A 14,300-nucleotide genomic window follows, 5' to 3' on the forward strand; every position below is an offset into this window, starting at 1 on the left:
AGGTGGCGGCTGAGCTAGAGGCCAAAATCTACAGGTAGTCACTTTGCTAAAAACAGCTCTGTTTTCTGTGATATGTCCACGTTGTGTTTTGGGGCATATCCTGTCGCGGGCGCTAGGCCTACCCACACAAGTGAGGTATCATTTTTATCGGGAGACGTGGGGGAACGCTGGGTGGAAGGAAATTTGTGGCTCCTCTCAGATTCCAGAACTTTCTGCCACAGAAATGTGAGGAACATGTGTTTTTTTAGCCAAATTTTGAGGTTTGCAAAGGATTCTGGGTAACAGAACCTGGTCCGAGCCCCGCAAGTCACCCCTCCTTATATTCCCCTAGGTCTCTAGTTTTCAGAAATGCACAGGTTTGGTAGGTTTCCCTAGGTGGCGGCTGAGCTAGAGGCCAAAATCTACAGGTAGTCACTTTGCTAAAAACAGCTCTGTTTTCTGTGATATGTCCACGTTGTGTTTTGGGGCATATCCTGTCGCGGGCGCTAGGCCTACCCACACAAGTGAGGTATCATTTTTATCGGGAGATGTGGGGGAACGCTAGGTGGAAGGAAATTTGTGGCTCCTCTCAGATTCCAGAACTTTCTGCCACAGAAATGTGAGGAACATGTGTTTTTTTAGCCAAATTTTGAGGTTTGCAAAGGACTCTGGGTAACAGAACCTGGTCCGAGCCACACAAGTCACCCCTCCTTGGATTCCCCTAGGTCTCTAGTTTTCAGAAATGTACAGGTTTGGTGGGTTTCCCTAGGTGCCGGCTGAGCTAGAGGCCAAAATCTACAGGTAGTCACTTTGCTAAAAACAGCTCTGTTTTCTGTGATATGTCCACGTTGTGTTTTGGGGCATATCCTGTCGCGGGCGCTAGGCCTACCCACACAAGTGAGGCATCATTTTTATCGGGAGACGTGGGGGAACGCTGGGTGGAAGGAAATTTGTGGCTCCTCTCAGATTCCAGAACTTTCTGCCACAGAAATGTGAGGAACATGTGTTTTTTTAGCCAAATTTTTAGATTTGCAAAGGATTCTGGGTAACAGAACCTGGTCCGAGCCCCGCAAGTCACCCCTCCTTGGATTCCCCTAGGTCTCTAGTTTTCAGAAATGCACAGGTTTGGTAGGTTTCCCTAGGTGGCGGCTGAGCTACAGGCCAAAATCTACAGGTAGTCACTTTGCTAAAAACAGCTCTGTTTTCTGTGATATGTCCACGTTGTGTTTTGGGGCATATCCTGTCGCGGGCGCTAGGCCTACCCACACAAGTGAGGTATCATTTTTATCGGGAGATGTGGGGGAACGCTGGGTGGAAGGAAATTTGTGGCTCCTCTCAGATTCCAGAACTTTCTGCCACAGAAATGTGAGGAACATGTGTTTTTTTAGCCAAATTTTGAGGTTTGCAAAGGATTCTGGGTAACAGAACCTTGTCCGAGCCACACAAGTCACCCCTCCTTGGATTCCCCTAGGTCTCTAGTTTTCAGAAATGTACAGGTTTGGTAGGTTTCCCTAGGTGCCGGCTGAGCTAGAGGCCAAAATCTACAGGTAGTCACTTTGCTAAAAACAGCTCTGTTTTCTGTGATATGTCCACGTTGTGTTTTGGGGCATATCCTGTCGCGGGCGCTAGGCCTACCCACACAAGTGAGGTATCATTTTTATCGGGAGACATGGGGGAACGCTGGGTGGAAGGAAATTTGTGGCTCCTCTCAGATTCCAGAACTGTCTGCCACAGAAATGTGAGGAACATGTGTTTTTTTAGCCAAATTTTGAGGTTTGCAAAGGATTCTGGGTAACAGAACATGGTCCGAGCCTCGCAAGTCACCCCTCCTTGGATTCCCCTAGGTCTCTAGTTTTCAGAAATGCACAGGTTTGGTAGGTTTCCCTAGGTGGCGGCTGAGCTAGAGGCCAAAATCTACAGGTAGTCACTTTGCTAAAAACAGCTCTGTTTTCTGTGATGTGTCCACGTTGTGTTTTGGGGCATATCCTGTCGCGGGCGCTAGGCCTACCCACACAAGTGAGGTATCATTTTTATCGGGAGACGTGGGGGAACGCTGCGTGGAAGGAAATTTGTGGCTCCTCTCAGATTCCAGAACTTTCTGCCACAGAAATGTGAGGAACATGTGTTTTTTTAGCCAAATTTTGAGGTTTGCAAAGGATTCTGGGTAACAGAACCTGGTCCCAGCCACACAAGTCACCCCTCCTTGGATTCCCCTAGGTCTCTAGTTTTCAGAAATGTACAGGTTTGGTAGGTTTCCCTAGGTGCCGGCTGAGCTAGAGGCCAAAATCTACAGGTAGTCACTTTGCTAAAAACAGCTCTGTTTTCTGTGATATGTCCACGTTGTGTTTTGGGGCATATCCTGTCGCGGGCGCTAGGCCTACCCACACAAGTGAGGTATCATTTTTATCGGGAGATGTGGGGGAACGCTGGGTGGAAGGAAATTTGTGGCTCCTCTCAGATTCCAGAACTTTCTGCCACAGAAATGTGAGGAACATGTGTTTTTTTAGCCAAATTTTGAGATTTGCAAAGGATTCTGGGTAACAGAACCTGGTCCGAGCCCCGCAAGTCACCCCTCCTTGGATTCCCCTAGGTCTCTAGTTTTCAGAAATGCACAGGTTTGGTAGGTTTCCCTAGGTGGCGGCTGAGCTAGAGGCCAAAATCTACAGGTAGTCACTTTGCTAAAAACAGCTCTGTTTTCTGTGATATGTCCACGTTGTGTTTTGGGGCATATCCTGTCGCGGGCGCTAGGCCTACCCACACAGGTGAGGTATCATTTTTATCGGGAGACGTGGAGGAACGCTGGGTGGAAGGAAATTTGTGGCTCCTCTCAGATTCCAGAACTTTCTGCCACAGAAATGTGAGGAACATGTGTTTTTTTAGCCAAATTTTGAGGTTTGCAAAGGATTCTGGGTAACAGAACCTGGTCCGAGCCCCGCAAGTCACCCCTCCTTATATTCCCCTAGGTCTCTAGTTTTCAGAAATGCACAGGTTTGGTAGGTTTCCCTAGGTGGCGGCTGAGCTAGAGGCCAAAATCTACAGGTAGTCACTTTGCTAAAAACAGCTCTGTTTTCTGTGATATGTCCACGTTGTGTTTTGGGGCATATCCTGTCGCGGGCGCTAGGCCTACCCACACAGGTGAGGTATCATTTTTATCGGGAGACGTGGGGGAACGCTGGGTGGAAGGAAATTTGTGGCTCCTCTCAGATTCCAGAACTTTCTGCCACAGAAATGTGAGGAACATGTGTTTTTTTAGCCAAATTTTTAGATTTGCAAAGGATTCTGGGTAACAGAACCTGGTCCGAGCCCCGCAAGTCACCCCTCCTTGGATTCCCCTAGGTCTCTAGTTTTCAGAAATGCACAGGTTTGGTAGGTTTCCCTAGGTGGCGGCTGAGCTACAGGCCAAAATCTACAGGTAGTCACTTTGCTAAAAACAGCTCTGTTTTCTGTGATATGTCCACGTTGTGTTTTGGGGCATATCCTGTCGCGGGCGCTAGGCCTACCCACACAAGTGAGGTATCATTTTTATCGGGAGATGTGGGGGAACGCTGGGTGGAAGGAAATTTGTGGCTCCTCTCAGATTCCAGAACTTTCTGCCACAGAAATGTGAGGAACATGTGTTTTTTTAGCCAAATTTTGAGGTTTGCAAAGGATTCTGGGTAACAGAACCTGGTCCGAGCCACACAAGTCACCCCTCCTTGGATTCTCCTAGGTCTCTAGTTTTCAGAAATGTACAGGTTTGGTAGGTTTCCCTAGGTGCCGGCTGAGCTAGAGGCCAAAATCTACAGGTAGTCACTTTGCTAAAAACAGCTCTGTTTTCTGTGATATGTCCACGTTGTGTTTTGGGGCATATCCTGTAGCGGGCGCTAGGCCTACCCACACAAGTGAGGTATCATTTTTATCGGGAGACATGGGGGAACGCTGGGTGGAAGGAAATTTGTGGCTCCTCTCAGATTCCAGAACTTTCTGCCACAGAAATGTGAGGAACATGTGTTTTTTTAGCCAAATTTTGAGGTTTGCAAAGGATTCTGGGTAACAGAACCTGGTCCGAGCCTCGCAAGTCACCCCTCCTTGGATTCCCCTAGGTCTCTAGTTTTCAGAAATGCACAGGTTTGGTAGGTTTCCCTAGGTGCCGGCTGAGCTAGAGGCCAAAATCTACAGGTAGTCACTTTGCTAAAAACAGCTCTGTTTTCTGTGATATGTCCACGTTGTGTTTTGGGGCATATCCTGTTGCGGGCGCTAGTCCTACCCACACAAGTGAGGTATCATTTTTATCGGGAGACGTGGGGGAACGCTGGGTGGAAGGAAATTTGTGGCTCCTCTCAGATTCCAGAACTTTCTGCCACAGAAATGTGAGGAACATGTGTTTTTTTAGCCAAATTTTGAGATTTGCAAAGGATTCTGGGTAACAGAACCTGGTCCGAGCCCCGCAAGTCACCCCTCCTTGGATTCCCCTAGGTCTCTAGTTTTCAGAAATGCACAGGTTTGGTAGGTTTCCCTAGGTGGCGGCTGAGCTAGAGGCCAAAATCTACAGGTAGTCACTTTGCTAAAAACAGCTCTGTTTTCTGTGATATGTCAACGTTGTGTTTTGGGGCATATCCTGTCGCGGGCGCTAGGCCTACCCACACAAGTGAGGTATCATTTTTATCGGGAGACGTGGGGGAACGCTGGGTGGAAGGAAATTTGTGGCTCCTCTCAGATTCCAGAACTTTCTGCCACAGAAATGTGAGGAACATGTGTTTTTTTAGCCAAATTTTTAGATTTGCAAAGGATTCTGGGTAACAGAACCTGGTCCGAGCCCCGCAAGTCACCCCTCCTTGGATTCCCCTAGGTCTCTAGTTTTCAGAAATGCACAGGTTTGGTAGGTTTCCCTAGGTGGCGGCTGAGCTACAGGCCAAAATCTACAGGTAGTCACTTTGCTAAAAACAGCTCTGTTTTCTGTGATATGTCCACGTTGTGTTTTGGGGCATATCCTGTCGCGGGCGCTAGGCCTACCCACACAAGTGAGGTATCATTTTTATCGGGAGATGTGGGGGAACGCTGGGTGGAAGGAAATTTGTGGCTCCTCTCAGATTCCAGAACTTTCTGCCACAGAAATGTGAGGAACATGTGTTTTTTTAGCCAAATTTTGAGGTTTGCAAAGGATTCTGGGTAACAGAACCTTGTCCGAGCCACACAAGTCACCCCTCCTTGGATTCCCCTAGGTCTCTAGTTTTCAGAAATGTACAGGTTTGGTAGGTTTCCCTAGGTGCCGGCTGAGCTAGAGGCCAAAATCTACAGGTAGTCACTTTGCTAAAAACAGCTCTGTTTTCTGTGATATGTCCACGTTGTGTTTTGGGGCATATCCTGTCGCGGGCGCTAGGCCTACCCACACAAGTGAGGTATCATTTTTATCGGGAGACATGGGGGAACGCTGGGTGGAAGGAAATTTGTGGCTCCTCTCAGATTCCAGAACTGTCTGCCACAGAAATGTGAGGAACATGTGTTTTTTTAGCCAAATTTTGAGGTTTGCAAAGGATTCTGGGTAACAGAACATGGTCCGAGCCTCGCAAGTCACCCCTCCTTGGATTCCCCTAGGTCTCTAGTTTTCAGAAATGCACAGGTTTGGTAGGTTTCCCTAGGTGGCGGCTGAGCTAGAGGCCAAAATCTACAGGTAGTCACTTTGCTAAAAACAGCTCTGTTTTCTGTGATGTGTCCACGTTGTGTTTTGGGGCATATCCTGTCGCGGGCGCTAGGCCTACCCACACAAGTGAGGTATCATTTTTATCGGGAGACGTGGGGGAACGCTGCGTGGAAGGAAATTTGTGGCTCCTCTCAGATTCCAGAACTTTCTGCCACAGAAATGTGAGGAACATGTGTTTTTTTAGCCAAATTTTGAGGTTTGCAAAGGATTCTGGGTAACAGAACCTGGTCCCAGCCACACAAGTCACCCCTCCTTGGATTCCCCTAGGTCTCTAGTTTTCAGAAATGTACAGGTTTGGTAGGTTTCCCTAGGTGCCGGCTGAGCTAGAGGCCAAAATCTACAGGTAGTCACTTTGCTAAAAACAGCTCTGTTTTCTGTGATATGTCCACGTTGTGTTTTGGGGCATATCCTGTCGCGGGCGCTAGGCCTACCCACACAAGTGAGGTATCATTTTTATCGGGAGACGTGGGGGAACGCTGGGTGGAAGGAAATTTGTGGCTCCTCTCAGATTCCAGAACTTTCTGCCACAGAAATGTGAGGAACATGTGTTTTTTTAGCCAAATTTTGAGATTTGCAAAGGATTCTGGGTAACAGAACCTGGTCCGAGCCCCGCAAGTCACCCCTCCTTGGATTCCCCTAGGTCTCTAGTTTTCAGAAATGCACAGGTTTGGTAGGTTTCCCTAGGTGGCGGCTGAGCTAGAGGCCAAAATCTACAGGTAGTCACTTTGCTAAAAACAGCTCTGTTTTCTGTGATATGTCCACGTTGTGTTTTGGGGCATATCCTGTCGCGGGCGCTAGGCCTACCCACACAGGTGAGGTATCATTTTTATCGGGAGACGTGGAGGAACGCTGGGTGGAAGGAAATTTGTGGCTCCTCTCAGATTCCAGAACTTTCTGCCACAGAAATGTGAGGAACATGTGTTTTTTTAGCCAAATTTTGAGGTTTGCAAAGGATTCTGGGTAACAGAACCTGGTCCGAGCCCCGCAAGTCACCCCTCCTTATATTCCCCTAGGTCTCTAGTTTTCAGAAATGCACAGGTTTGGTAGGTTTCCCTAGGTGGCGGCTGAGCTAGAGGCCAAAATCTACAGGTAGTCACTTTGCTAAAAACAGCTCTGTTTTCTGTGATATGTCCACGTTGTGTTTTGGGGCATATCCTGTCGCGGGCGCTAGGCCTACCCACACAGGTGAGGTATCATTTTTATCGGGAGACGTGGGGGAACGCTGGGTGGAAGGAAATTTGTGGCTCCTCTCAGATTCCAGAACTTTCTGCCACAGAAATGTGAGGAACATGTGTTTTTTTAGCCAAATTTTTAGATTTGCAAAGGATTCTGGGTAACAGAACCTGGTCCGAGCCCCGCAAGTCACCCCTCCTTGGATTCCCCTAGGTCTCTAGTTTTCAGAAATGCACAGGTTTGGTAGGTTTCCCTAGGTGGCGGCTGAGCTACAGGCCAAAATCTACAGGTAGTCACTTTGCTAAAAACAGCTCTGTTTTCTGTGATATGTCCACGTTGTGTTTTGGGGCATATCCTGTCGCGGGCGCTAGGCCTACCCACACAAGTGAGGTATCATTTTTATCGGGAGATGTGGGGGAACGCTGGGTGGAAGGAAATTTGTGGCTCCTCTCAGATTCCAGAACTTTCTGCCACAGAAATGTGAGGAACATGTGTTTTTTTAGCCAAATTTTGAGGTTTGCAAAGGATTCTGGGTAACAGAACCTGGTCCGAGCCACACAAGTCACCCCTCCTTGGATTCTCCTAGGTCTCTAGTTTTCAGAAATGTACAGGTTTGGTAGGTTTCCCTAGGTGCCGGCTGAGCTAGAGGCCAAAATCTACAGGTAGTCACTTTGCTAAAAACAGCTCTGTTTTCTGTGATATGTCCACGTTGTGTTTTGGGGCATATCCTGTAGCGGGCGCTAGGCCTACCCACACAAGTGAGGTATCATTTTTATCGGGAGACATGGGGGAACGCTGGGTGGAAGGAAATTTGTGGCTCCTCTCAGATTCCAGAACTTTCTGCCACAGAAATGTGAGGAACATGTGTTTTTTTAGCCAAATTTTGAGGTTTGCAAAGGATTCTGGGTAACAGAACCTGGTCCGAGCCTCGCAAGTCACCCCTCCTTGGATTCCCCTAGGTCTCTAGTTTTCAGAAATGCACAGGTTTGGTAGGTTTCCCTAGGTGCCGGCTGAGCTAGAGGCCAAAATCTACAGGTAGTCACTTTGCTAAAAACAGCTCTGTTTTCTGTGATATGTCCACGTTGTGTTTTGGGGCATATCCTGTTGCGGGCGCTAGTCCTACCCACACAAGTGAGGTATCATTTTTATCGGGAGACGTGGGGGAACGCTGGGTGGAAGGAAATTTGTGGCTCCTCTCAGATTCCAGAACTTTCTGCCACAGAAATGTGAGGAACATGTGTTTTTTTAGCCAAATTTTGAGATTTGCAAAGGATTCTGGGTAACAGAACCTGGTCCGAGCCCCGCAAGTCACCCCTCCTTGGATTCCCCTAGGTCTCTAGTTTTCAGAAATGCACAGGTTTGGTAGGTTTCCCTAGGTGGCGGCTGAGCTAGAGGCCAAAATCTACAGGTAGTCACTTTGCTAAAAACAGCTCTGTTTTCTGTGATATGTCAACGTTGTGTTTTGGGGCATATCCTGTCGCGGGCGCTAGGCCTACCCACACAAGTGAGGTATCATTTTTATCGGGAGACGTGGGGGAACGCTGGGTGGAAGGAAATTTGTGGCTCCTCTCAGATTCCAGAACTTTCTGCCACAGAAATGTGAGGAACATGTGTTTTTTTAGCCAAATTTTGAGGTTTGCAAAGGATTCTGGGTAACAGAACCTGGTCCGAGCCCCGCAAGTCACCCCTCCTTATATTCCCCTAGGTCTCTAGTTTTCAGAAATGCACAGGTTTGGTAGGTTTCCCTAGGTGGCGGCTGAGCTAGAGGCCAAAATCTACAGGTAGTCACTTTGCTAAAAACAGCTCTGTTTTCTGTGATATGTCCACGTTGTGTTTTGGGGCATATCCTGTCGCGGGCGCTAGGCCTACCCACACAAGTGAGGTATCATTTTTATCGGGAGACGTGGGGGAACGCTAGGTGGAAGGAAATTTGTGGCTCCTCTCAGATTCCAGAACTTTCTGCCACAGAAATGTGAGGAACATGTGTTTTTTTAGCCAAATTTTGAGGTTTGCAAAGGACTCTGGGTAACAGAACCTGGTCCGAGCCACACAAGTCACCCCTCCTTGGATTCCCCTAGGTCTCTAGTTTTCAGAAATGTACAGGTTTGGTAGGTTTCCCTAGGTGCCGGCTGAGCTAGAGGCCAAAATCTACAGGTAGTCACTTTGCTAAAAACAGCTCTGTTTTCTGTGATATGTCCACGTTGTGTTTTGGGGCATATCCTGTCGCGGGCGCTAGGCCTACCCACACAAGTGAGGCATCATTTTTATCGGGAGACGTGGGGGAACGCTGGGTGGAAGGAAATTTGTGGCTCCTCTCAGATTCCAGAACTTTCTGCCACAGAAATGTGAGGAACATGTGTTTTTTTAGCCAAATTTTTAGATTTGCAAAGGATTCTGGGTAACAGAACCTGGTCCGAGCCCCGCAAGTCACCCCTCCTTGGATTCCCCTAGGTCTCTAGTTTTCAGAAATGCACAGGTTTGGTAGGTTTCCCTAGGTGGCGGCTGAGCTACAGGCCAAAATCTACAGGTAGTCACTTTGCTAAAAACAGCTCTGTTTTCTGTGATATGTCCACGTTGTGTTTTGGGGCATATCCTGTCGCGGGCGCTAGGCCTACCCACACAAGTGAGGTATCATTTTTATCGGGAGATGTGGGGGAACGCTGGGTGGAAGGAAATTTGTGGCTCCTCTCAGATTCCAGAACTTTCTGCCACAGAAATGTGAGGAACATGTGTTTTTTTAGCCAAATTTTGAGGTTTGCAAAGGATTCTGGGTAACAGAACCTGGTCCGAGCCACACAAGTCACCCCTCCTTGGATTCCCCTAGGTCTCTAGTTTTCAGAAATGTACAGGTTTGGTAGGTTTCCCTAGGTGCCGGCTGAGCTAGAGGCCAAAATCTACAGGTAGTCACTTTGCTAAAAACAGCTCTGTTTTCTGTGATATGTCCACGTTGTGTTTTGGGGCATATCCTGTCGCGGGCGCTAGGCCTACCCACACAAGTGAGGTATCATTTTTATCGGGAGACATGGGGGAACGCTGGGTGGAAGGAAATTTGTGGCTCCTCTCAGATTCCAGAACTGTCTGCCACAGAAATGTGAGGAACATGTGTTTTTTTAGCCAAATTTTGAGGTTTGCAAAGGATTCTGGGTAACAGAACCTGGTCCGAGCCTCGCAAGTCACCCCTCCTTGGATTCCCCTAGGTCTCTAGTTTTCAGAAATGCACAGGTTTGGTAGGTTTCCCTAGGTGGCGGCTGAGCTAGAGGCCAAAATCTACAGGTAGTCACTTTGCTAAAAACAGCTCTGTTTTCTGTGATATGTCCACGTTGTGTTTTGGGGCATATCCTGTCGCGGGCGCTAGGCCTACCCACACAAGTGAGGTATCATTTTTATCGGGAGACGTGGGGGAACGCTGCGTGGAAGGAAATTTGTGGCTCCTCTCAGATTCCAGAACTTTCTGCCACAGAAATGTGAGGAACATGTGTTTTTTTAGCGAAATTTTGAGGTTTGCAAAGGATTCTGGGTAACAGAACCTGGTCCGAGCCCCGCAAGTCACCCCTCCTTGGATTCCCCTAGGTCTCTAGTTTTCAGAAATGCACAGGTTTGGTAGGTTTCCCTAGGTGGCGGCTGAGCTAGAGGCCAAAATCTACAGGTAGTCACTTTGCTAAAAACAGCTCTGTTTTCTGTGATATGTCCACGTTGTGTTTTGGGGTATATCCTGTCGCGGGCGCTAGGCCTACCCACACAAGTGAGGTATCATTTTTATCGGGAGACGTGGGGGAACGCTGGGTGGAAGGAAATTTGTGGCTCCTCTCAGATTCCAGAACTTTCTGCCACAGAAATGTGAAGAACATGTGTTTTTTTAGCCAAATTTTGAGGTTTGCAAAGGATTCTGGGTAACAGAACCTGGTCCGAGCCACACAAGTCACCCCTCCTTGGATTCCCCTAGGTCTCTAGTTTTCAGAAATGCACAGGTTTGGTAGGTTTCCCTAGGTGGCGGCTGAGCTAGAGGCCAAAATCTACAGGTAGTCACTTTGCTAAAAACAGCTCTGTTTTCTGTGATGTGTCCACGTTGTGTTTTGGGGCATATCCTGTCGCGGGTGCTAGGCCTACCCACACAAGTGAGGTATCATTTTTATCGGGAGACGTGGGGGAACGCTGGGTGGAAGGAAATTTGTGGCTCCTCTCAGATTCCATAACTTTCTGCCACAGAAATGTGAGGAACATGTGTTTTTTTAGCCAAATTTTGAGGTTTGCAAAGGATTCTGGGTAACAGAACCTGGTCCGAGCCACACAAGTCACCCCTCCTTGGATTCCCCTAGGTCTCTAGTTTTCAGAAATGCACAGGTTTGGTAGGTTTCCCTAGGTGGCGGCTGAGCTAGAGGCCAAAATCTACAGGTAGTCACTTTGCTAAAAACAGCTCTGTTTTCTGTGATGTGTCCATGTTGTGTTTTGGGGCATATCCTGTCGCGGGTGCTAGGCCTACCCACACAAGTGAGGTACCATTTTTATCGGGAGACTTGGGGGAACATAGATTAGCAAAACAAGTACTATTGCCCCTTGTCTTTCTCTACATTTTTTCCTTCCAAATATAGGAGTGTGTGTAAAAAAGACATCTATTTGAGAAATTCCCTGTAATTCACGTGCTACTATGGTCACCCCGGAATTCAGAGATGTGCAAATAACCACTGCTCCTCAACACCTTATCTTGTGCCCTTTTTGGAAATGCAAAGGTTTTCTTGATAGCAATTTTTTACTCCTTATATTTCAGCAAATGAATTGCTGTATACCCGGTATAGAATGAAAACACACTGCAGGGTGCAGCTCATTTATTGGCTCTGGGTTCCTCGGGTTCTTGATGAACCTACAAGCCCTATATATCCCCGCAACCAGAGGAGTCCAGCAGACGTAACGGTATATTGCTTTCGATAATCTGACATTGCAGGGAAAAGTTACAGAGTAAAACATAGAGAAAAATTGATGTTTTTTTCACCTCAATTTCAATATTTTTCTTTTTCAGCTGTTATTTTCTGTAGGAAACCCTTGTAGGATCTACACAAATGACCCCTTGCTGAATTCAGAATTTTGTCTACTTTTCAGAAATGTTTAGGTTTCTGGGATCCAGCATTGGTTTCATGACTATTCCTGTCACTGACTGGAAGGAGGCTGAAAGCACAAAAAATTGCACAAATGGGGTATGCCCCAGTAAAATGCCAAAATTGTGTTGAAAAATTGGGTTTTCTAATTCAAGTCTGCCTGTTCCTGAAAGCTGGGAAGCTGCTGAGTTTAGCACCGCAAACCCTTTGTTGATGCCATTTTCAGGGGAAAAACCACAAGCCTTCTTCTGCAGCCACTTTTTCCAATTTTTTTGAAAAAAACGAAATTTTCACTGTATTTTGGCCAATTTCTTGGCCTCCTTCAAGGGAACCCACAAAGTTTGGGTACCTCTAGAATCCCTTGGATGTTGGAAAAAAAGGACGCAAATTTGGCTTGGTTAGCTTATGTGGACAAAAAGTTATGAGGGCCTAAGCGCGAACTGCCCCAAATAGGCAAAAAAAGGCCCGGCACAGGAGGGGGAAAAGGCCTGGCAGCGAAGGGGTTAACATACTTAAATGGCGAACCGGTGCATTTTTTGCTTATTATTTTTCCAAAAATTGATTGAGAAAGAATAGGTTTATCAAGCGGTTCAAATAATCGACACATGCAGTTTGACGTGGCCTCCCATAATCTGCCCAGAACCAACTGCTAAACTAACAAAATTGCAATGTTTTCGTGCTATTTTGTGAAAATTATGTGAACTGACTAGTTCATTTATTAAATAATACCATCCTTTTTTAAGTTTCCCATGTATAGATTGTTCATCCCGGAAACCTCAATGAATACAAACAAAGTGAAGGCTGAGCAGAAAATCAAGGAGCTATACAGTAAACTCGACCAGCGCATACCCCATGTCACTTTCACTCACATGAACTACACAACGAGCGCTCTAAGGAGCAAGGCTAATATTCGAGACCCTCAAGATGTGTACTGTATTGGGGATAACATCACTGTTCAGATTGACATGTACGATCACTTAGGCAAGCCGAAGACCTATGGAGGAGATTTGCTGAGGGCGAGGATCTTCTCTCCAGGCCTGGATGCTGGAGCTTGTGGAAAGATAGACGATTTAAACAATGGGACCTACCTCATCCATTTCACATTCTTTTGGGCAGGAAAAGTTAATTTCTCACTCAAGCTCTATCACCCTAGTGAAGGTGTCTCCGCCTTGTGGAGGGCGCGAAATCAAGGGTTTGAGAACGTCTATTTCTTGGGCACTTTTACCAGCACACCGAAAGACACCGAGACTGAATGTGGTTTCTCAATGGACACTAAAGAACAGCTATGCAAGTATCAAGATTGCCGCGACTTGGAGACGTTCTACTGCGTCAAGCCTCACAATGTGTCCTGTGCTGCCTTCGCCTACCTGAAGTCGAGCAACAGGAACCACTCTTACCTCAGTGGCTTGGAGAAGGACCTCTTTCACAGGTACACATCACTTAAACATCGTCTTAGATACCACACTCCATTGGCAACTCACTGCAAGCAGAGCGCTCTAGCCCAGATTTTTTAATATTAATGATAAGTGGGAAATGATTTAACAATATTTTGTTTCAAAATGTAATGTAAACATGGTTTACTTAAAACAGATACGTATTAACAGCAGTCAAAACATGTTTGCATCACCCCTTCATAACAATATTTAACTACGTCTCAAGAATAGATCATCATCAGAATTCTGTTATGCCCTTTGGTGACAAAACATAAAAGTACTAATCACTGCAATAACATAAAAATAGCCCTTATTAAACACAGCTAAAGCTCCAAGCATGTCTTTGTACATTCGAAGTGTAACTCTAAAAAGAGCACAATGATACAGAATATCTGAATTCCCCTTGCCTTCTCAAGTTTCCTTTCTTACGAATACTTTCTCCAGCCATTGTGAGCTTTACATATAGAAGGTGCTACTGCAAGTGGGTCTGCCTTATCTCAGGGTTGGCACTCAGAAGCAAAGGATTCTCTTACACTTTTCGCACCTAGCTGCCTCAAAATGCCTCAGACCCTCTACCCCCATGAACCTATATTAACCCCCATGAACCTGCAGTGTCACTCATAAACCCGTAGTACCTTCAGAAACCTTTATTGTCACTTACAACTCTATACTATCCTTCAGAAAACTGCAATATCTCACATGAACCTCTAGTTTCCCAGCAGAATCTATGGTTTTATTCCGAACACCGAGGTCTCAATTACCTCCTATGTTCCCGGTGGGGGGAGTTAACGGACTCATTGGAAATATGAGTCTAGGGATTTCACTCACGGTTTTCAGCTAAACCAAAGAGAGTGGCATTGAAACACTGATTTCTACATGTTATTCCACAAAATGTCATAATCCCTGTGGTTCCCCACTCAGGGAATTACTGGGACATATGTAATA

General features: G+C 46.7%; 1 protein-coding gene across 2 annotated transcripts in view; it reads left to right on the forward strand.

Annotated features, from left to right (window-relative positions):
• The window catches only part of LOC138292018 (NXPE family member 2-like), a 250,316-nt gene that overhangs the window by 94,619 nt on the left and 141,397 nt on the right, over nt 1–14,300 (forward strand). For both annotated transcript variants that reach the window (XM_069230332.1, XM_069230331.1), the window contains exon 3: nt 12,666–13,351. In XM_069230332.1, coding sequence (XP_069086433.1) covers nt 12,666–13,351 — 686 coding nt within the window. The remainder of the gene's footprint in view (nt 1–12,665; nt 13,352–14,300) is intronic.

This window comes from Pleurodeles waltl, chromosome 4_2 (assembly GCF_031143425.1).
Source record: "Pleurodeles waltl isolate 20211129_DDA chromosome 4_2, aPleWal1.hap1.20221129, whole genome shotgun sequence".
Classification (NCBI taxonomy): domain Eukaryota; kingdom Metazoa; phylum Chordata; class Amphibia; order Caudata; family Salamandridae; genus Pleurodeles; species Pleurodeles waltl.